This window comes from Eptesicus fuscus, chromosome 18, assembly GCF_027574615.1.
Source record: "Eptesicus fuscus isolate TK198812 chromosome 18, DD_ASM_mEF_20220401, whole genome shotgun sequence".
Taxonomy (NCBI): domain Eukaryota; kingdom Metazoa; phylum Chordata; class Mammalia; order Chiroptera; family Vespertilionidae; genus Eptesicus; species Eptesicus fuscus.
The window spans coordinates 45310614-45332238 of record NC_072490.1 but is presented as its reverse complement, the minus strand read 5'-3'; the positions used below and the strand labels follow the sequence as shown (position 1 = coordinate 45332238).

Below are 21625 nucleotides of genomic sequence, written 5' to 3'. Positions count from 1 at the left end.
AGGGATTAAGAAAAAACATAAAGAAAAAAATTTTTTAAGAAGTTATTGATACAGACAACAGTATAGTGATTACCTGAGGGAAAGGGGAAGTGGGGGCTGACAGAAGAGGGTAAAGGGGGGATAAATGGTGACAGAGGAGACTTGACCTTGGGTGGTGAACACAAAATACAATATACAGATGATGTACTATAGAATTATACACTTGAAACCTATATAATTTTACTAACCAATGTCACTCCAAAAAATTAAATTGAAAAGAAAAAGACGTTAGCAGGGCCGCGCTTCCTCTGGAAGCTATAAGGGAGAGCCTTTCCTTACCTCTTTCAGCTTCTTTTGGCTTCGGATATTATTTGTCTTGTAGCTATATAACTCTAAGTCTCTTCCTTTATGCTTACCTGGTTTTCTACTCTGTCTGTCTCTCCACTGTGTGACTCATAAAGATCGAGGACCTTGAATTTAAGGTCTATCAAATAATTCAGAATATTCTCCTCATCTTGAGATTCTTAATTGCATCTTCAAAGACACTTTTTGCAAATAAGATGACATTTATGAGTCCATGGGATTAATTAGGACATGGGCAAAAAAATCTTTTGGGGGACCAAAATTCAACCCATCACATACATATACACACAGACACACATGCACACACATTTGTTTCTTACATATAAATAAATACAGAGTGGGGCAAAGTAGGTTTCCAGTTGTGAGTACGTGAAACAGTTTATTGTATTATTATTTATAAATTATTATATTGTTTTTCATATGAACAACTAGAAACCTTCTTTTGCCCCACACTGTATATTGATCTAGAAAAGACAAAGGGGTATTCATTCAGTAGATTTCTTTATCCTAAAATATTATTTATAAGATAGGAAAAATATTTTGCATTAAAGGAAAACTATTAAAAATTCTACTTTATGAAGATTCTGTACAATGTCTTTATAGAGAAAATATACAGATAAAGTCACTTTTCAGTTCTTGTATTTTAAAGCTCTAATACTATATGTTGTAAATAATACAAAATGCACTTCTGAGTGATGGATTTTATTCTTATAATTCATTCCCATATTTTCCACATTCAGTTAGTCCCCAAGATCTATGGATTTTCCCTCCTTGCTAACTTTTACATTTGCCATCTTCTCTCCATCCCAGTTCCTCTGATCACCCACTTCTACCTATTAGTAACCTTTGTTCTGACCTTAATCATTTTCTTTTTTTTGTTTTGTTAATTTCTTTATTGGTGAAGGTGTTACATATGTGTTCTTATTCCCCCATTCATGCCCTCACCCCCTTGTTGTCTGTGTCCATTTGTTAGCCTTATAATATAAGGCTTATATGCATGCATACAAGTCCTTTGGTTGATCTCTCCCCTTTGCCCCCACCATCCCCTACCTTCCCTCTGAGGTTTGACGGTCTGATCGCTGCTTCTCTGTCTCTGGAGCTATATTTGTTCATCAGTTTATGTTGTTCATTATATTCCATAAATGAGTGAGATCATGTGATATTTATCTTTCTCTGACTGGCTTATTTCACTTAGCATAATGCTCTCCAGTTCCATCCATGCTGTTGCAAATGGTAAAAACTCCTTCTTTTTTACCACAGTGTAGTATTCCATTGTGTAAATGTACCACAGTTTTTATTTTCATTTTTTTTTCTTTTTCTTTTTTTCTTTTTTTAAAATTTCTTTATTGATTAAGGTATCACATATTTGTCCTCGTCCCCCAATTCCCATCCCACCCCCCTCCCCACACATGCCCCCACCCCCCTGTTGTCCTTAACCGCTGGTTAGGCTCATATGCCTGCACACAAGTCCTTTGGTTGATCTCCCCCTTTACCCCTACCCTTCCCTACCCTCCCCCCGAGGCCCGACAGTCTGATCCATGCCTCCTTGTTTCTGGGTCTGTTCTTGTTCATCAGTCTATGTTGTTCATTATTTCCCCTAGATGAGTGAGATCATGTGCTATTAGAAATACACTTATAAGAACCGAAAATGAGACAAGCAATAATGGTTATGGTGACAGGCAAATGAATCAGTGTGTAGTGAGTTTCTTTCTGGGCCAACAGTTCTTTTGAGACCCAATTTCAATGTCCAACAGTTCCTTATGTGTACATGTCAGCACTGACATTTCAGTTCTGGATGGTGGACAAATGGTGGTAATGCAGGTCCGACTCTGTCTGGTTTGGTCCTGGGCAATCTGCAGTGATGCACAGCTGCTAACTGCTAGTATGGGAAGGCCACATCAGCGTCTTCCGTCTCTGGTCTGCTTATCTTCTGTCTTCATGGCTGGAGTAGTCCTGTCGATTCCTCTCTTGCTAGAATCCACATGGTCTCAGAGTTGTTTTCTGAAAATATACAAACATATTCTCTACCAAAAGTTAATGAAGGAATATTTTCTATAAATTTGACTGGGGATCCTTTTTCAATTTTTGCCCAAATGATTTTCCTCTGGCTTGTTTTGTCACCTTGTGTGTTTTTCATGGGTGTCTTGCTTTTAGCCTTACAGTTAATTTTCTAAAGTATTAATTTTCTAGATGTAATTTACTTACAGGATATTTTTCCTTACATGATATTCCTCTACTATCCTCTCCTTTTTTGATTTAAATGTTAGGAGGCTTTTGAAAATTTTATAATGTAGTCTTGATGGCTTTTAAATTTTAATTTTTTGCACTATAATATTACTGTTTTAGGTTCATTATATGGTGCACAATTTTATCGTGAGATGAAATTGTACCACAGTTTTTAATCCATTCATCTGCTGATGGGCACTTAGGCTGTTTCCAAATCTTAGCTATTGTAAATTGTGCTGCTATGAACATAGGGGTGCATATATGCTTTCTAATTGGTGTTTCTAGTTTCTTGGGATATATTCCTAGAAGTGGGATCACTGGGTCAAATGGGAGTTCCATTTTTAGTTTTTTGAGGAAACTCCATACTGTTCTTCATTGAGTGGCTGCACCAGTCTGCAATCCCACCAGTAGTGTACGAGGGTTCCTTTTTCTCCGCATCCTCATCAGCACTTGTCGTTTGTTGATTTGTTGATGATAGCCATTCTGACAGGTGTGAGATGGTACCTCATTGTCGTTTTGATTTGCATCTCTCAGATGACTGACCTTAATCATTTTCTACTTGAATCATTACAATAGAGCTGCTCTGGTCCAGTCTACATCGGGTACCAGATTGAAGATTCCAAAACATAAATTCATTCCATTTACCCACCTACTTAAAATCCTCCATTGTAACCCTCTTAGCATGAAATCTTACCACAGGCTACAAAGCCTTTGAGAATCTGATACCCTTCTGCTTCTTAAGCCTTATTTCTTGCCACTCCTTTTTCACAACCTATTTTTCACAACCTACAAAATTCCCTTAATTCTGGGTCTGCTTCTATTTCCATTTCTGTGAATATAAAGTTTCTCCTGCCTTGAATGTCCTTCCTTTTAGCACCTGCCTAACTTTCTCTCCCCGCCCCCCAAATTTAGCTGAGTTATTACTTAATCTAGGAAGCCTTTCTTGATTTATTCCTCTCCCACTTCCCTTCTTGACCTCCTCCCTGGGTCTGGGCTAATTGTTTATCGCAAGTACTCTAGTAGCCTTCCCCCACCCTGGTACTTCCTCTGCCTTGTCAGTATCACCCCATATTACTTTTGTCCATTTAACTTCAATATCACTACTTTTCAGATAGTGTGTGTTCTATATCTCCTAGCTTGGTATATAGGTATAACATGTTTTTTATAAGTGTTTGTTGAATAAATAAATGAATATATGGCAGTTAGAGACTTTATTTCTGCTACCCCTAGAACACTGTTTATTCTCTTACAGTAGCTAATTTTTATTTCTTAGAGAGTTTAGAATATGTTACGTATAACTATGTAATATGCTAAACCAAAATATTTGAGAGATGTATTTATCATGTATAGTTTAAATTCTTTATGTTTAAAAGTTATAAACACCTATGAAAACCATATATGCTTTTATCAGTTTTAAAAATATTTATCTTCTTTTGCTTTTTAAATAAGATGAAAGAAAAGTATCTTTTTTTTTTTCACTTTGCAGGAACTGATTCCTACAAGTGATAGCAATGCAGTTGTATCTCTCACACGCCTCTTTGAAGTACTCCTCTGTGACGTGGTAGAAAATGAGCCTTCAAGCAAGCACCTTCATGTTTGGATTATGGTTGGTTTTATTCTTAATGTGGTATTTAATTACAGAATAAAATATGCCTCTGACAAAGGATACTTGTACTGAGAATGACATTGTAAGATCCAGAACTGGTTTTTGATGAGCACTGAAAGAATAGCTGAAGACATTAAAGTTGCCCTGACCTGGTATTTTGGTTTAAAAAACACTTTAAAGAAAGTAAAATATGTCAGAACAAACCAAATCTACCCTGTAATTGATAAAATATCATAATTTGATAAACAATAAGGTGACTTAATATTAATCCAGTATGGACTTTAGGTGAATTGATTTTGTCTTAATCAAACCAGCATGCAGACTGCAAGAAGCTGGCTACAAACGACAAGAGTAGGCACACACCTGTTGGGTAGAGCATTGCTGGCAGAATCCATAGAGCACAGGGGTAGGGAGGATTCAGTCGTCCAGGATGGCTAATGTCTAGAAGTCAGAGAAAGCCAGAGAACATCACTCTGAGGGAGCCAAAGGAAAGAGGGGTTTCGCTCTCTTCCCTGGTGTATGCTACCTTCCCATCCACCACCTTATTCCTGAAAGTCTTGATCTCCTTTACTCAGTCTACCTTCTCTTCTAATCTGGTAATGGCACTTTCTTCCTGTTGTTTTCCCTTCATCTGTTGCCACAAAATTACCTCAGACATTTCACATTCCAGGGTTCCCTGCTAACCATAATCTCTTCCTTTCCCCTCTCCCTTTGTCTTTATTTCCCTCCACTTTCAAAGAAATTGAACAGACATGTTTGAAATGTAATTTATTCATATCCCTTTTTCTCCCTAAGTTTGGAACTGCATTTCACAGAATTAGTTTTTAATATCTTTTCATACATATCAGTGCTACCTTTCTATAAAATAAAAGTATCTTAGGAATAGTTTCCCTATGTAACCTTCATGTTATATATTTCCTGGAATTTTTCATTCTGTTGGTAAACTTAAACTCCCAAAATTATTTTAATGGTTCAGAATCATTTTTAGACAAATATAGGTCTATACCTGGCTGAAAATTTCCTCTTAAAATATATTTGATAGATGTTTAAACTAAATAAGGCATGTATACTGAGTAAAATTCGAAAGGCAGAAGTAGGTTTTCCATCCATACCAGTCCTCTAGCCACTCTCAGGTCAACTACTATTACCAGTGCCTAGGTAGCCTGCTAGAGGTATTTGATGCATACTTTGATGTGTATAAATTTAAAAAAAATTTTTTTATTGATTTCAGAGGGGAAGGGAGAGGGAGAAAGATAGAAACATCAATGATGAGAGAGTCATTGATCAGCTGCTTCCTGCCCGTCCCCTATTGGGTTTGAGCCCACTACCTGGGCATGTGCCCTTTGATTAGAATCAAACCTAGAATCCTTCAGTCCACAGGCCGATACTCTCTCCACTGAACCAAACTGGCTAGGGCTATATAAATTTTTATACATGTTAGCATACCATCTATACTTATTTACATCTTTTCTCACAGTATATCTTGGAGATCATTCCATATCAGTAGAGTTATCTTCTTTCTTAACAGCTGCATGTATTCCAGTGTATGTAGCATAATCCAATTAAACAGACCCCAATTGAAGAACATTTTAGTTCCTTTTATTCCTTTGCTATCACAAATAATGCTGCAGTGAAATTTTTTGTACATATATCATTTTAACAGTTGGAAATATATTTCAGGATAAAGTCCTAAAAGAGAAATTCTTAGATCATTTGGCATGGACATTTTAAATTTAGATAACTATTGCAAGAGAAATGATTCTATATGATTTAGCTGTATTCCAGTAGATTTTATTTATAGATCTGATCTTTTCCAAGTTAACCAGGCCTAATATCTTAAATTGTAATTAATTCTTTAAAATTTTCTTTTAAATAATGAGTTTAAACTAAATATTTTTAATTGCATTTATTGGGGTGACATTGGTTAATAAAATTATACAAGTTTCAGGCACGCAATTCTACAATACATCATCTGTATATTGTATTGTGTGTTTACCACCCCAAGTCAAGTCTCCTTCCATAACTATTTATGCCCCCTTACCCTTCTTCGACTTCCCCTACCCCTTTTCCCTCTGGCAGTCACCATACTATTATCTGTTTTTTCTTGTTGTTTTTTACCAACAGGCTTGCTTTATGTTTTCTTTGATTTGGTCCATTGGAGGAAGTTGTGATACAAATGGTCGCATTATTTTTGATTCTTTCCTACGATCAATCATACTGGGAAAAATTGAAAGCAACCCAGTGCCTGATTCTGTGGGTAAATGGGAATGCCACTTTGATGAAAAAGGCTTGGTATATGATTACATGTATGAGGTATGATATAAAATTATTGTTATAATAAGCTATAAATCAGTTTTGGATCAGCAGGCAAAATTCCTGAGTTCCAATTCTAGAGTTATTTTGTTTATTTTTATTTTTTATTTTTTAAATGAATCTTTATTGTTCAGATTATTAGAGTTGTTTCTCTTTTTCCCCCCATAGCTTCCCTCCACCTGGTTCCCACCTTACCCTATGCCCTTACCCACTCCCCCACTTTCCTCATCCATAGGTGTATGATTTTTGTCCACTCTCTTCCCGCACCTCTCACGCCCCATTCCCCCCAAGAATTGTCAGTCCACTCCTTTTCTATGCCCCTGATTGTATTATATTGACCAGATTATTCTGTTCATCAGATTTTTTATTCACTTGATTTTTAGATTCACTTGTTATAGATATGTATTTGTTGTTCATAATTTTTATCTTTTTTTCTTCATTTTTTTATTAAGGTATTATATGTGTACATATCTTACCATTGCCCCCCACACTCCACTCCCATACATGCCCTCACTCCCCAGAGTTTTGCGTCCATTGGTTATGCTTATATGCATGCATACAAGTCCTTCAGTTGATCTCTTATCTCCCCCACCTCTCCCTAACCTTCCCGCTGTAATTTGACATTCTGTTTGATGCTTTACTGTCTCTGTATCTATCTTTTTGTTCAACAGTTTATAATGTTCTTTATTATCCATAAATGAGTGAGATCATGTGGTATTTTTCTTTCATTGACTGGCTTATTTCACTTAGCATAATGTTCTCCAATTCCATCCAGGTTGCTGCAAATGGTAAGAATTCCTTCTTTTTTATGGCAGCATAGTATTCCATTGTGTAGTTGTACCATAGTTTTCTGATTCAGTCATCTGCTGATGGGCACCTAAGCTTGTTTCCAAATCTTAGCTATTGTGAATTGTGCTGCTATGAACATAGGAGTGCATATATCCTTTCATGTTGGTGTTTCCAGTTTCTTAGGATACATAATTTTTATCTTTACCTTTTTCTTCTTCTTCCTCTTCTTAAAGAATACCTTTCAGCATTTCATATAATACTGGTTTGGCGGTGAAGAACTCCTTTAGCTTTTTCTTATCTATGAAGCTCTTTATCTGACCTTCAATTCTGAATGATAGCTTTGCTGGGTAGAGTAATGTTGGTTGTAGGTTCTTGCTATTCATCACTTTGAATATTTCTTACCATTCCCTTCTGGCCTGCGTAGTTTCTGTTGAGAAATCAGCTGACAATCATATGGGTGCTCCCTTGTAGGTAACTAACTGTTTTTCTCTTGCTGCTTTTAATATTCTCTCTTTGTCTTTTGTTCTTGGCATTTTAATTATGATGTGTCTTGGTGTGGTCCTCTTTGGATTCCTTTTGTTTGGGGTTCTGTGCGCTTCCTGGTCTTGTAAGTCTATTTCTTTCAACAGGTGGGGGAAGTTTTCTGTCATTATTTCTTCAAATAGGTTTTCAGTATCTTGCGCTCTCTCTTCTTCTGGCACCCCCACAATTCTGATGTTGGTACGCTTGAAGTTGTCCCAGAGGCTTCTTATACTATCTTCAACATTTTTGATTCTTTTTTTCTTTTCCGGTTGGGTGTTTTTTGCTTCTTTGTATTTCAAATCTTTGACTTGATTCTTGCGATCCTCTAGTCTGCTGTTTGATCTCTATATTATTCTTTATTTCATTCAGTGTATGCTTAATTTCTAGTTGGTTCTTTTTCATATCCTCGAGGTTCTCACTAAATTTATCGGCCGTTTCTAGAAAAATTTTGAAAAACCTTATAATCGTGGTTTTGAACTCTATATCCAGTCGTTTGCTTTCCTCCATTTCTTTTGTTTGTGACCTGTTTCTTTGTCTCTACATTTTGGCTGCTTCCCTGAGTTGATAGAGTGGCTTTGTGTGTTAGGTGTCCTATAGGGCCCAATAGCTCAGCCTCCCAGTTACCTGAGGTGGACACTCTTGGTGCACTCCTTTGTGGGCTGTGTGCACAGTCTTGTTGTAGTTAAGCCTTGATTGTTGTTGGTATCACTGGGAGGAATTGACCTCCAGGCCAATTGGCTGAGGATCAGCTGTGTCTACAAAGGGAGAACTTCTGTGCTGGAGACACCCTTATGAGACAAGACTTGCTTCAGTGGGGCTTTGGTGCTCACTGAGTCTGTCCCCCAAGTGTGTCCCTTATGGATCTGAGGAGTTGTAATCTGGATGGCCCTACTCTGACCCCTGGGTACACTGGCTCTTGGATCTCCAAGGAGGTGCTAATTTAGCCTCTGTCTGAGGCCACCCAGCAGGAGCTACGGAAAGATCTGCAGATTCCTCTTCTTTGTTTGGGTTTTGGAGGTGCCCAGATGAGGCCCATTTGTGAAGCAATGCAAGCTGCTGTGGGGCCTTGGGCCTTCTTTTAGATGTTCTGGGTCTCACTGACTAAGCTGCAGTTTGTTAGGTAAGTTTAGATTTCAAAGGACCAGGCCATTCATATGCAAAAGCCTCTATACACAGCTTGGTTGGGGCAGGGTCTCAGGGTGGAGCAAACAGCAATGGCTTCCCATCAGCCCTGCCCTAAGAGGCCCCCGTGTGTCAGTGTCCCATGGTAATCGCTGCAAGCACCTCTGAGAGAAAGTTGCCCTCGAGTTCTGCCCGATGCCAGACAGTCCAGTTTCTCCCCGTGTGTGTCTGAGTTCCCAGAGTCTCGCTCAGAACTGGAGTTCAGAGCAGTTGTGAGCTTGTGTCTCCCTGTGGATTAAAAAAGCCAGCTGCATACTCAGTTGCCAGCCTTCTCCGAGTGCGCCCCGGACCTCTGCACTTAACTTCTGCAGCTCCTCTGAGTCTCAGTGTGCTTTTCTCTTCCCTTCTAGTTTTAGAATTTCCACTTAGCCAGCCTTCCTTTGGTTCTGGATGATGTCCGTTTTGTCTTTCAGTTGTAGTTTTGAAGTGGTTGTGCGAGGCAGCAAGTTCAAGTGTTTACCTATGCCGCCACCTTGGTTTCTCCTCTAGAGTTATTTTGAATTGTGTGGTTAGCATTATAGTTTTTTCTCTTTAGTTTCTTCTCCTGTGACTTGTGGACAGACAGATAAACTTGCTTTAAGAATAGTTTATAATTTCAGATTTAAATTTAAGATATTTTCTCCACTTTTAAAATAATTTACAAAAGGATTATTTTAAACAGTAACCATTTGAATAATCATTTGATTCATGCAAATTTTTCTTAATAAAGTCATAAGATCTGGGATTTTTTACCTAAATCTCAAGGTTTCTTTTTTTTTATATATATATTTTATTGATTTTTTACAGAGAGGAAGGGAGAGAGATAGAGAGTTAGAAACATCGATGAGAGAGAAACATCAATTAGCTGCCTCCTGCACACCCCCTACCAGGGATGTGCCCACAACCAAGGTACATGCCCCTGACCGGAATCGAACCTGGGACCCTTCAGTCCGCAGGCTGACGCTCTATCCACTGAGCCAAACCGGTTTTGGCTAAATCTCAAGGTTTATAGATTAAGAAATAAACCTAGAGAGGCAATGGCCAGAAGAGTCAGGACTTGAACCTAGTTCTCTTGATTGCCAATGCAGAAATCTTTCCACAAAACCATTCTTAAAAACAAATTTTAAGAATATGACCAGAGTTTCATCCTCATTAGTCACAATGAGAAGTCAATAAAATAATTTCTAAAATTAAAAATCAAGAGTGATAACACAGCATATTCCTTAATAATTGGAGGAAAATACCAAAATATCCAGCTTAAAGAGCTAAATGTAGTTGCTGTTGGAAAGGAGAAAATGATAGTGAGAGGGTGACTGCTGGTGTTTTTTCAATTACAGTTGACATTCAGTATTATATTAGATTCAGGTGTACAGCATAGTGGTCATATAACTTACAAAATGATCTCTCCAATAGGTCATGACTCCATACATATTTACAACAACATTATTGACTATATTACCTAAGCTGTACTTTACATTCCCCGTGACTATTTTGTAACTACCAATTTGTACTTCTTAATCCCTTTACCTTTTTCACTCTATGTGATTTAGCTGTGTTCTAATAGATTTTATTCATAGATCTGATCTTTTCCAAGTAAGTTAACCAGGCCTTAATATATTAAACTAGAGGCCTGGTGCACAAATTCCTCAGCACCGGGACTGGTGGGGTCCCTTGGCCTGGCCTGTGGGAATCAGTGGACCTCTGTGCTGCCACAGCCCGGCCTTACTTTACCCGCCAGCTCATAGGGCTACAGCCTGCTGTCCGCATTGATCCTGCACAGCACGAAGTAGTGCGTGAAGCAACAGGTGGCGGCGGGGGGGGGGGGGGGAGCCTGTGCTGGGCACCACACAGCTCCCGCTCATCCCGACCTCACTGCGCCTGCCTCTCTGATGTGCAGGGTAGTGTCCAATGGAGAGGCTCACACCACAGTAGCTGCGCTTATCAGCCGTCAGCCCGGTGTCTGGCACCCCTCTGTCAGCTGACCAGTGCTCCCGCTGTGGGGTGCACTGACCACCAGGGGGTAGCTCCTGCATTGAGCATCTGCCCCCCAATGGTCAGTGCACATCATAGCTACTGGCCGGTCGCTTGGTCGTCCAGTCATCTCGTCGTCCAGTTGCTTAGGCTTTTATATATACAGATTGCAATTAATTTTTTAAAAATGTCTTTTAAATAAATAGTTTCAATTAGCTCCCTAATCCCCTCCCATCTGGCAGCCATCAGTTTGTTTTCTGTATCTATGAGTTTGTGTTTTGTTTGTTTTGTATTTTAGAATTCACATATGAGTGAAATCATATGGTATTTGTAATTTTTACTCTGACTTTATTTTTGTTTGTTTTTTTTAAAATATTTTTATTGATTTTACAGAGAAAGGGAGAGGGGTAGAGAGAGAGAGAGATACATCAATGATGAGAAAGAATCATTGACTGGCTGCTTCCTGCATGTCCCCCACTGGAGATCAAACCCCCAACCCAGGCATGTGCCCTGACCAGGAATCCAACCAATCCAACCAATCAAACTGTGACCTCCTGAATAATAGGTCTATGCTCAACCACTGAGTCACTCGGGTCAGACCTGTCTTACTTTATTTAACATAATATCCTCTAGGTCCATCGATGTTGTTGCAAATGGCAAGATTTCCCTCTTTTTTATGGCTGAGTAATATTTCATTATATATATATATATATATATCCTCCTTTATCCATTTATCTATTGATAATACTTAGGTTGCTTCCATATCTTGGCTATTGAAAATAGTGGATGCTGCAATGAATATAGAGTTGCATGTGTGTTTTAGATTTCTTTGAATAAATATCCATAAATGGGTCATATGATATTTGCAAGTCCTAGCCACAGCAATTGGACAAAAATAGAATAATAATTTACAAGTGCATATGGAACATTTTATAGGTTAGATCATGTGTTAGACTACAAAAGAAGTATCAGTAATTTAAAAAGACTGAAATATATCAAGCATCTATTTCAACCATAATGTCTGAAACTAGAAATCAATTATAAGAAGTAAAACACACTTTTTAAAAATTCTGTGCTTTACTTCTTATAATTGACTAGAGGCCTGGTGCACGAAATCTGTGCATGGGGGCGGGGGATGTCCCTCAGTCCGGCCTGCATCCTCTCCAATCTGGGACCCCTTGAAGGATGTCCTTACTGCCGGTTTACAGGGATCAGGCCATGGTGGTGTGGCTAACCTGGGTAAGGGGCTTTTTTTCTTTTCTTTTTCAGCGCCTCCTTGAGCGGAGGCGAGGGCTGGCTGGAAGCAGGTATCTGGGATTTATTTACCTTCTATAATTGAAACTTTGTAGCCTTGAGTGGAGGCCAGGGCCAGCCAGGGTGGGCGGAAAGCTTGGCTTCCTCCATCACCAGGGGCAACCCAACCCTCCTGCTCACTCCAGCTCCATGGCCACCGCCAGCTTTGGTGGGTTAATTTGCATACTTGCTCCTGATTGGCTGGTGGGTGTAGTGGAGTGATGGTTAATTTGCATGTTTCTCTTTTATTAGTGTAGATTTTTAATTATATTTCTAATTTTTTAGAAAGCTCCATGCTATTTTCCATTTCAGGCTCTCTGCCCATTTTTAAATTAGATTGTCTTTTTTTTTTTTAGGGGGAAATATTTTTTATTATATGTATGTCCCATCAATATATAGATTATTTGTCTTTTTGGTGTTAAGTTGCTTGAGTTCTTTATATATTTTGGATATTAACCTCTTACTGGATGTATCATTGGCAAATATCTTCTCTCATTCAGCAGGTTGTCTATTTGTGTGTTTTTATGGTTTTCATTGCTGTGTAATAACTTTCTAGTTTGCTATAGCTCCATTTGATTATTTTTTCTTTTGTTTGCCTTGCCTGAGGAGACATATAAAAAATAAACAAAAAAATTACTAAGAGCTATGTCAGAGTTTACTGCCTATGTTTTCATCTATCTGTTTTATGGTTTCAGGTCTTAAATTTAAATCTCTAATCCATTTTTAATTATCTTGTATATGGTGTAAGAAAGTGGTCTAATTATTTTTTTTTTTGCATGTATCTGTCCAGTTTTCACAACACTATTTATTGAAAAGACTGTCTTTATTCCATTGTATATTTTTGCCTCCTTTGTCATAGATCAATTGACCATATAGGCCTGGGTTTATTTCCGGGTCTCTATTTTATCCTATTGAGCTATGTGTCTGTTTTTAAGCCAGTATCATGCTGTTTTTATTACTGTAGCCTTGTGGTATAGTTTGATATCAGGTAGTGTGGTACCTTTAACTTTGCTCCTCTTTTTCAAGATTGTTTTGGCTACTTTGGGTCTTTTGTGGTTCCATGTAGATAGGATTACTTATTCTAGTTCTGTGAAAAATGCCACTGGTATTTTGATAGGGATTTCCCTGAATCTATAGATTGCTTTGTGTAGTATGGATATTTTAACAATGTTACTTCTCCCTATCCTTGAGCATGGTATATGCATCTATTATTTGTATCTTCTTCAATTTCTTTCTTCACTGTCTTACAATTTTAGGAGTACGGTTCATATATAACCTTGATTAAATTTATTTTTAAATATTTTTTATTGATTTTTTTACAAAGAGGAAGAGAGAGGGACAGAGAGTTAGAAACATCAATGAGAGAGAAACATCGATCAGCTGCCTCCTGCACACCCCCTACTGGGGATGTGCCCGCAACCAAGGTACATGCCTTTGACCGGAATCGAACCCGGGACCCTTGAGTCCGCAGGTCGACGCTCTATCCACTGAGCCAAACCGGTCTCGGCAAATTTATTTTTAGATATTTTATTATTTTTGGTGTAATTATAAATGGGACTTTGTTTTTAATTTCTCTTTATGATGGTTTGTTATTAGTGTATAGAAATGCAACATATTTCTGGACTATTTAGGGTTCTCTCTATATAGTGTCATGTCATCTACCAAAAAATGGCAGTTTTACTTCTTCCTTCCTAACTTAGATGCCTTTTACTTCTTCCTTTCTAATTTGGATGTTGTGTTTGTGCGTTTTACTTCTTATAATTGATTTCTAATTTCATACCATTGTGGTTGAAATAGATGCTTGATATATTTCAGTCTTCTTAAATTACTGATACTTCTTTTGTAGTCTAACATGTGATCTATCCTAGAAAATGTTCCATGTGTACTTGAAAATTATTTATTCTATTCTTGTCCAGTTTCTGTGGCTAGGACTTGCAATACTGTGTTGAATAAAGTGGTGAAAATAAATATCCTTGTCTTGTTCCTGATCTTAAGAAAAATGCTTTTAGGTTTTCACCATTGAGTATGATGTTAGTTGTGGGCTTGTCATGTTTTATTATGTTGAGATGTGTTGCCTCTATTTTCACCTTGCTGATGGTTTTGGTCATAAATGGATGTTGAATTTGGTCAAATGCTTTTTCTGCATTTATTAGTATGATCATATGCATTTTGTCCTTCATTATTTTAAAATGTATCTTTATTGTTGAAAGTATTACAGATGTCCTGTCTTTCCCCCCATTAACCCCTCTTCCACCACACTCCTGCCCTGCCCTCCCAGGCCTTCACTGCATTACTGTCAGTGTCCATGGGTTATGCATTGTTCTTCATCTTGTTTAGGTAGTGTATCATATTTATTAATATGTGGATATTGAACCAACCTTGCAAATTAAGAATAAATCCCACTTGATCATGGCATATAATCTTTTAAATTTATTTTGAATTTGGTTTGCTAACATTTTGTTGAGTATTTATGCATCTATGTTCATTAGGTAATCTATATATATAAAGAGGTAATATGCAAATTGTCCATTACAGTGTCACAGTAACGACTGCAGGTGGGCGGGGCTGCGCATATTTCCTTCTTATTGGCTGTGGGCACCACCATCTTTGTGATGGCATGAGGGTCAATTAGCATATTCCCTCTTTATTAGATAGGATATGAAAAATTAATTCAAACTTTAGTAAATTATAACTTGAGTTACATCAGAGTGCTTCTCAAATAAATACTTGATATATGTCAAAGGACATCTTCAAGGCATTTTGGAAAGATTGGAGTGCTAAGAGAACATAGATGCAAAAATATCTGAAATTCTAGGTATGTTAAATTTGTGATAACTTTTTCACTACGTTCTTCAGATTATCATTGGAAAGGAAAATTAAAGAAAAATGTATTTCTTAAATTGGGTAGTGGATTCATGGATGTTTATTAAGTTGCTTTATGACTTAAAAATATTATATATCCTATTTTGAAGAAATCTGTTATTTCATACTAAAAAGCAGAAAGACTATTAGGTTTTTAAAAGTAAATATGATAACTGTGTTTAAAAGAAACTTTCGGATAGCAAGTGCATTGTTATAATATTTGAAACTTATTTCTCTTGTAGTTGAAAAACCGAGGTCGCTGGATCCATTGGAATGAATTAATTAAAAGTACTAATTTAGGAGATAAACGTACCAAGATTCAAGATATCATAGTCCCTACAATGGACACAGTTAGATATACATTTCTAATGAATTTGAGTATTACCTATGCGAAGTAAGAAATTCTTATAACATACACTTTAACCATAACAGTGTCATTCTAACAGGATCATAGGATATTTGAAGTAAGCTTTAAGGTCATTTACTTTCAGATAACTGACTCCTTGGGAGACTGGCTAATTGACATGTCCATATTGACATCTGTTTCTAGTGGCACACCTAGAATCCAGGTTTTCTATTGCCTATTTCAAAGTGTTTGCCATCATACTTTGTTGCTTCATAAGCTGCCTTGTATTTCTTTTATTTGTAACAGACTAAAAATCAATGTTATTGCTAATAGGTATGCATTCTACTCAAAGATTCACTGTACTCCTGAGGTCAGACTAACTATGATCCACATTCTTCCATTACATTTAGCATTTTTCAAATATATCCTATTCTAGTTCTTCATAACTTAAGATGAACATGCAAAACCCAGACTTGAATCAGAAGAACACATCAAAAAAGAGTACATGAAACTGAATCAAAAGCCTAGCATGTACCATACGCATATCCATACCAACTTCCTTAATAACGTTTTGGTAGTTATTTTTCTTTTAAAACATGAGGCATGATTTATTATTAATGCTATTTTGAATGAGAGAAGCTTACATAATTTGCATGAATATAATGGCTTGTTGTTTATAAAAAACTTGTATCTGAATGAATTTTGTGACAGTTTTATCTTGTTTAATAAACAAAAACAGAAAAAATAGCTTATGAGGGAACATTATTTTATCCCTATTTTGTAGTTGCATTTTTGCATTTATTTATTTTTATTTGTTTATCATTTGAGAGAGAGAGAAACACTGATTTGTTGTTCCACTTATTTACACATTCATTGGTTGATTCTTGTACCTACCCTGACCAGGTATCAAACCCTGAACCTTGGCATATCAGGACGATACTAACCAACTAAGCTATCTGGACAGTGCTGCATTTTTGCATTTAGTGCCTAATATTTAAAACTTTCTTAGGCAAGGAAGGAACTTGCCAATTCTGAGGAATTCTAGTATGGTAATTTTTGCGTGCTATGAAACATTTGTCAGAATAAGTGAGTAATGTAAACATAGGGAAATCACATATTAGAATACATTTATTAAAATATTGAACAAATTTGGGCCTGACTGGTTTGGCTCAGTGGTTGAGCATTGACCCATGAACCAGGAAGTCATGGTTTCATTCTTGGTCTGGGCACATGCCAGTTTGCAGGCTTGATCCCCAGTAAGGGGGTGTGTGGAAGGCAGCCAATCAGTGATTCCCTCCCATCATTGATGTTTCTATCTCTCTCTCTCTCTCTGAAATCAATAAAAATATATTTTAAAAATTGAACAAATTTGGTCCATAGTAGAAATACATATGCTTCTTTTTACTAAACCCTTGTCCAAGGAATGAGGATATTTTTTCCATTGATTTTCAGAGAGTGGAAGGGAGGGGTGGAAGAGAGAGAGGATCAAATCTGCAACCTAGGTGCCCTTGACTGGAATTCAAACCCACAACACTCTGGTATGGAAGCCAGTGCTGTAACCACTGAGCAATGTCAGCCAGGGCCATGTGCTTCTTTATGAATCCTATATAATAAAAGCCTAATATGCTAAGTGTCCGGTCACCTGGTCATCCATTCAACAAATCAAAGCATAATATGCTATTGATATGCTAAGGCCGCTCAACCACTCACTATGATGTGCACTGACCACCAGGGGATAGACAGTTGATCAGTCGACCAGTCACTATGATGTGCACTGACCACCAGGGGGTAGATGCTCCAGTAGGTTTGCTTAAGCTGGAGTCTGGCTGATTGGGACTGAGCGAGATGTGCTGGACACGCCCTGGAGCCCTCCTGCTGTCTCTCCCCAGCTGGCCAACCTCCCAAGTCCTTCCCCAGCCCCATTTGTGCAGCGGTGGGGTCCCTCGGCATGACCTGCGCCCTCTCACAATCTGGGACTCCTCGGGGGTTGTTGGAGAGCTGGTTTTGGCCCAATCCCGCAGGCCAGGCCCAGGGACCCCACTGATGCATAAATTCGTACACTAGGCCTCTAGTACATTAAATAAGATCCAGTAGTGAGTCTGATGACTGTCATAATTTTGAAGAAATTATGGCATAAGTGATATTGAGTTGTCATTAACAATTATAATATTTAGTATAATATCTATGATTTCTACTGATAACAGACACACAGATACTATTAATACAATTACTCCATTTTAATTAAGGATAGTGAAAGCAAAGATATAATGTTTTTGTCATCCCAGTTCACAGATTCTCTGAATACTTTAAGAATTTCTTCAATTGCCCTGACCGGTATGGCTCAGTGGATAGAGCGTCAGCCTGCGGACTCAAGGGTCCCGGGTTCGATTCCCCTCAAGGGCATGTACCTTGGTTGCAGGCACATCCCCAGTAGGGAGTGTGCAGGAGGCAGCTGATCGATGTTTCTCTCTCATCAATGTTTCTAACTCTCTCTCCCTCTCCCTTCCTCTCTGTAAAAAATCAATAAAATATATTAAAAACAAAAAAAGAATTTCTTCAATTGATCCATAGACCCCAAGTTAAGAACAGTATTTTATTTATTAAAATTACTTTAATAAACAGTTTTTCTGAAGGCAAGAGTTATTCAGATTAGGACACATAGAAGAATTCACGGGTTACTATAGTTGTAAAAGAACTTTAGTTTTATGTTTATACTTCAATGATAATTTTTAAAAGTAATACATATTAGCATAATTTAGGTTACTTAGATGACCTCTTCTAACAGAATGCTGTTGCTTAGTTTTGTGTTTGTCTTTATGTATTGTATAGTGCCAAATTACAGTATCAAGCAATGTGACAGTATTTAATTTTTTGATTCAGTATTTCTCAAACTTGAAGTCCTTAGAGTTCTGTGAATATAAACTCATATGATTTTTTTACTTTTCTAATTAGTTATGATCACTCAAGTATGAGAAGCCCTGCTTGAGAGCCCACTGAATAGAAAATTCCTTATAATTTGCTTTTAGACAAGTATTTTCAGTTAGTAATTCTGACTTGATTCTAAAATGCTAAACATGTATACATAACTGTTAGATTTAGAATTCACTGTTTTTTATTACTCACACAAACTTTATGCTATTGAGATAACTGTGAAACAGCCTAAATCTATCTTTTGTCATCATGTCATTAGTCTGTTCCACACGGCACCCTCTTGCCTGTACTTCTAACTAAAAAATACAAATACATAATTTTTCTGAGGAGACCAATTTTGCTTTTCCTTTCTGAAAAGTTAAGCATGTTATTGTTTTATGAGTATTTTTGCATATAGCAATGTTACATCTGTTCAAATAATAGTTCCTTACTATACTACTAAAGTTTTGGTAACAGGAAGCAAAAATGTGTGCCAATTGTTACTCACTCTATCAGTCTTTTGTGATATAACGATAGATTAAAATGTGAGTTTTTAGATGAATTTGATTTGATTATTTTTACATTTCAATAACTCTAACTTCCCTTAGTAGAAATGTATTCTGAATTTCCCCCCTTTTGAATGATATATTCATTGTTTTCCTAAAGGCCACTGCTTTTTGTGGGTCCAACTGGTACAGGAAAATCAGTGTATGTGAAGGATAAGCTAATGAATCACTTGGAAAAGGACAAGTATTTTCCTTTTTATGTTAATTTCTCTGCACGGACCAGTGCCAACCAGGTTCAGGTTAGTTTAAAGCCAGAAACATAGGTTGATAATTATTAAATGTTTTGCCTTATTTGATTAGTATTTAAAATTGTATATTAAATGAGCAGCTGTGCAAATTTTCTATGAATTAAAATTAAACTTCAAACTTATTTTTGTCGTTACAAGTAAGTTTTAAAAGTCAGATTTTTGGGACAAACATTTGAGAGAACATATTTGCATTAATACTGGATTATTGAGATTTGTCATCTTATTTTATGCCAAGAAGAAGCAGCAATTGATTTCTTAACTAGGGAAGGGAGTATAAGAGAAGGGAGGGGGCAGAGAAAGAGGAGAGAGAACTTTCTAGACTCTCCTAGATGATCCTTAGGAGCATTTGCTGCTTATTGAAGCTCTGTCTGTGATATATATTTCAAACCATGGACTATTGTAGACCTTGTGTGAGAAGAATTGTGTAGCTATGCGTCCCACCCTTTACCCGCAAAAGTACCAACATGGAAGTATTGCATGAGGCCTTTTCTAATCACCATTTTTATCATCCATTCCTAAATTTATGTCTGTCCAGTCTCTTTTTGACCTGTGGGACTCATTTTCATTGTTTTAAACCTGTAGAATTCCCTTTATCTAAAAATCTTACAAATTTAGATTAGTAATTTTAGATATTGAGTAAGTTAAAATTAATAGCTGTGTTAGGATATTTAATGAGGAAAATATTTTGTGTGTATATGTGCATGTGTGTATAATATAAATATACAAATATGTAAGTAACAATTTTTAGTACTGTAGGGTTTCAATAAATTCTCTTTAATGTTGAATATGAAGTTTGATATCACTCCAAAAGTGAATAAATATAAAGAAACATGCACATGGTGCTGCTTGACATTATTTTCTTACATAATTAGACTTAACTTCCTTATTTTTTCTGGTGTTAAGTATAACTACTATACCTTCTTCTTTATATTTTAGAACATTATTATGGCTAGATTGGATAAAAGACGCAAAGGAGTTTTTGGACCACCTATGGGAAAGAAGTGTATAATTTTTATAGATGACATGAATATGCCTACATTGGAGAAATATGGAGCTCAACCTCCTATTGAATTATTACGACAGTTTTTTGACTGTGGGAATTGGTAACTATTTGATTGAAGTCTTAATTAGTCATGGTGAAGTCAGTTTTTTATTCTCTTTTTCTATTTTAATTTCTCAGAGCAAAATAATACATTTTTTCAAGTTATTTATGAAAGATAAATAACTGATTGCTTATTTTCCTATACAGAAAATTTTGTAAGACTTTTTCTTTATAAATTTACTTCTTACATATTTTTTCTGAGTATAATTTTTAAAAAAATATTTTTATTGATTTCAGAGAGGAAGGAAGAGGGGAGAGAGAGATAGAAACATCAATGATGAGAGACAATCATTGATTGGTTGCCTCTGCACGCCCCACACTGAGGATCAAGCCCACAACCTGGGCATATGCCCTGATAGGAAATGGAACCATGACTTTCTGGTTCATAGGTCAACTCTCACTCACTAACCCATGCTAGAAGACTTTTATATACCTTTTTTATACCAGTTTTTCCTCTGAATGTGTGAATTAGATAACAGATTAATAACCCAGTATTGGCAATGTATATATTCACTGCTGTAGTAAATTATTTCCTTTTCAGCAGTTATTTTCAAAATAATCTATAGATTTATATCTTTCACAGTACCATTCCCCCAGGGCTGAGAATTTATGGGTAGTTTCCAACCTAAGTAATTATAATCAACACCCTGTGTTTCTACCATTTTAATTTTTTTATATTTTCTGTGACTGTTTGGGACTACTATATCTTTGAAATGGTTTGATTTTAACAGCAATTCCGTAGAAAACTGTACTTCCTCCAACCCAATATAGCATTATTCTTATCTCAAGGCAAGGGTAGACTAATTTTGAAGCTAAGTCCTATTTTCGAAGTACATTTTTGTTATTACTGCAGGCCCTTGGAATCCTGTCTTCTGGAAATAATCACTGTTAATAGTGTATTCCCTCTTCAAGTTTTTGTTCTTTATAAATACATTTTTATTTTTAAAAATATACTCATGTTACACATGTTTTGCAACTTATTTGCACTTAAGTATTTATCTTTTTTTATATATATATTTTATTGATTTTTACAGGGAGGAAGGGAGAGGGATAGAGAGCTAGAAACGTCGATGAGAGAGAAACATCGACCAGCTGCCTCCTGCACAACCTGCACTGGGGATGTGCCCGCAACCAAGGTATATGCCCTTGACCGGAATCGAACCCGGGACCTTCCAGTCTGCAGGCCGACGCTCTATCCACTGAGCCAAACCAGTTTCGGCTTAAGTATTTATCTTAAACACCCATCCATGCTATTTGCCTCATTTATTTTATTGGCTTTTAATACTATTTAGTTGTATGGATCTTGCCATAATTTACTTAGCCAGTTCCCTATGACAGCTATTATGGTTGCTGCCATAAACCAAATCA

At 36.8% G+C, this 21625-nt stretch overlaps 1 protein-coding gene across 1 annotated transcript in view; it reads left to right on the top strand.

Annotated features, from left to right (window-relative positions):
* Window positions 1-21625, top strand: part of DNAH12 (dynein axonemal heavy chain 12) — a 229555-nt gene that overhangs the window by 110345 nt on the left and 97585 nt on the right. Inside the window, exons 35-39 of the mRNA XM_054729795.1 lie at window positions 4055-4174; window positions 6299-6487; window positions 15328-15479; window positions 19008-19146; window positions 20092-20258. Of these exons, the coding sequence (XP_054585770.1) occupies window positions 4055-4174; window positions 6299-6487; window positions 15328-15479; window positions 19008-19146; window positions 20092-20258 (767 nt within the window). The remainder of the gene's footprint in view (window positions 1-4054; window positions 4175-6298; window positions 6488-15327; window positions 15480-19007; window positions 19147-20091; window positions 20259-21625) is intronic.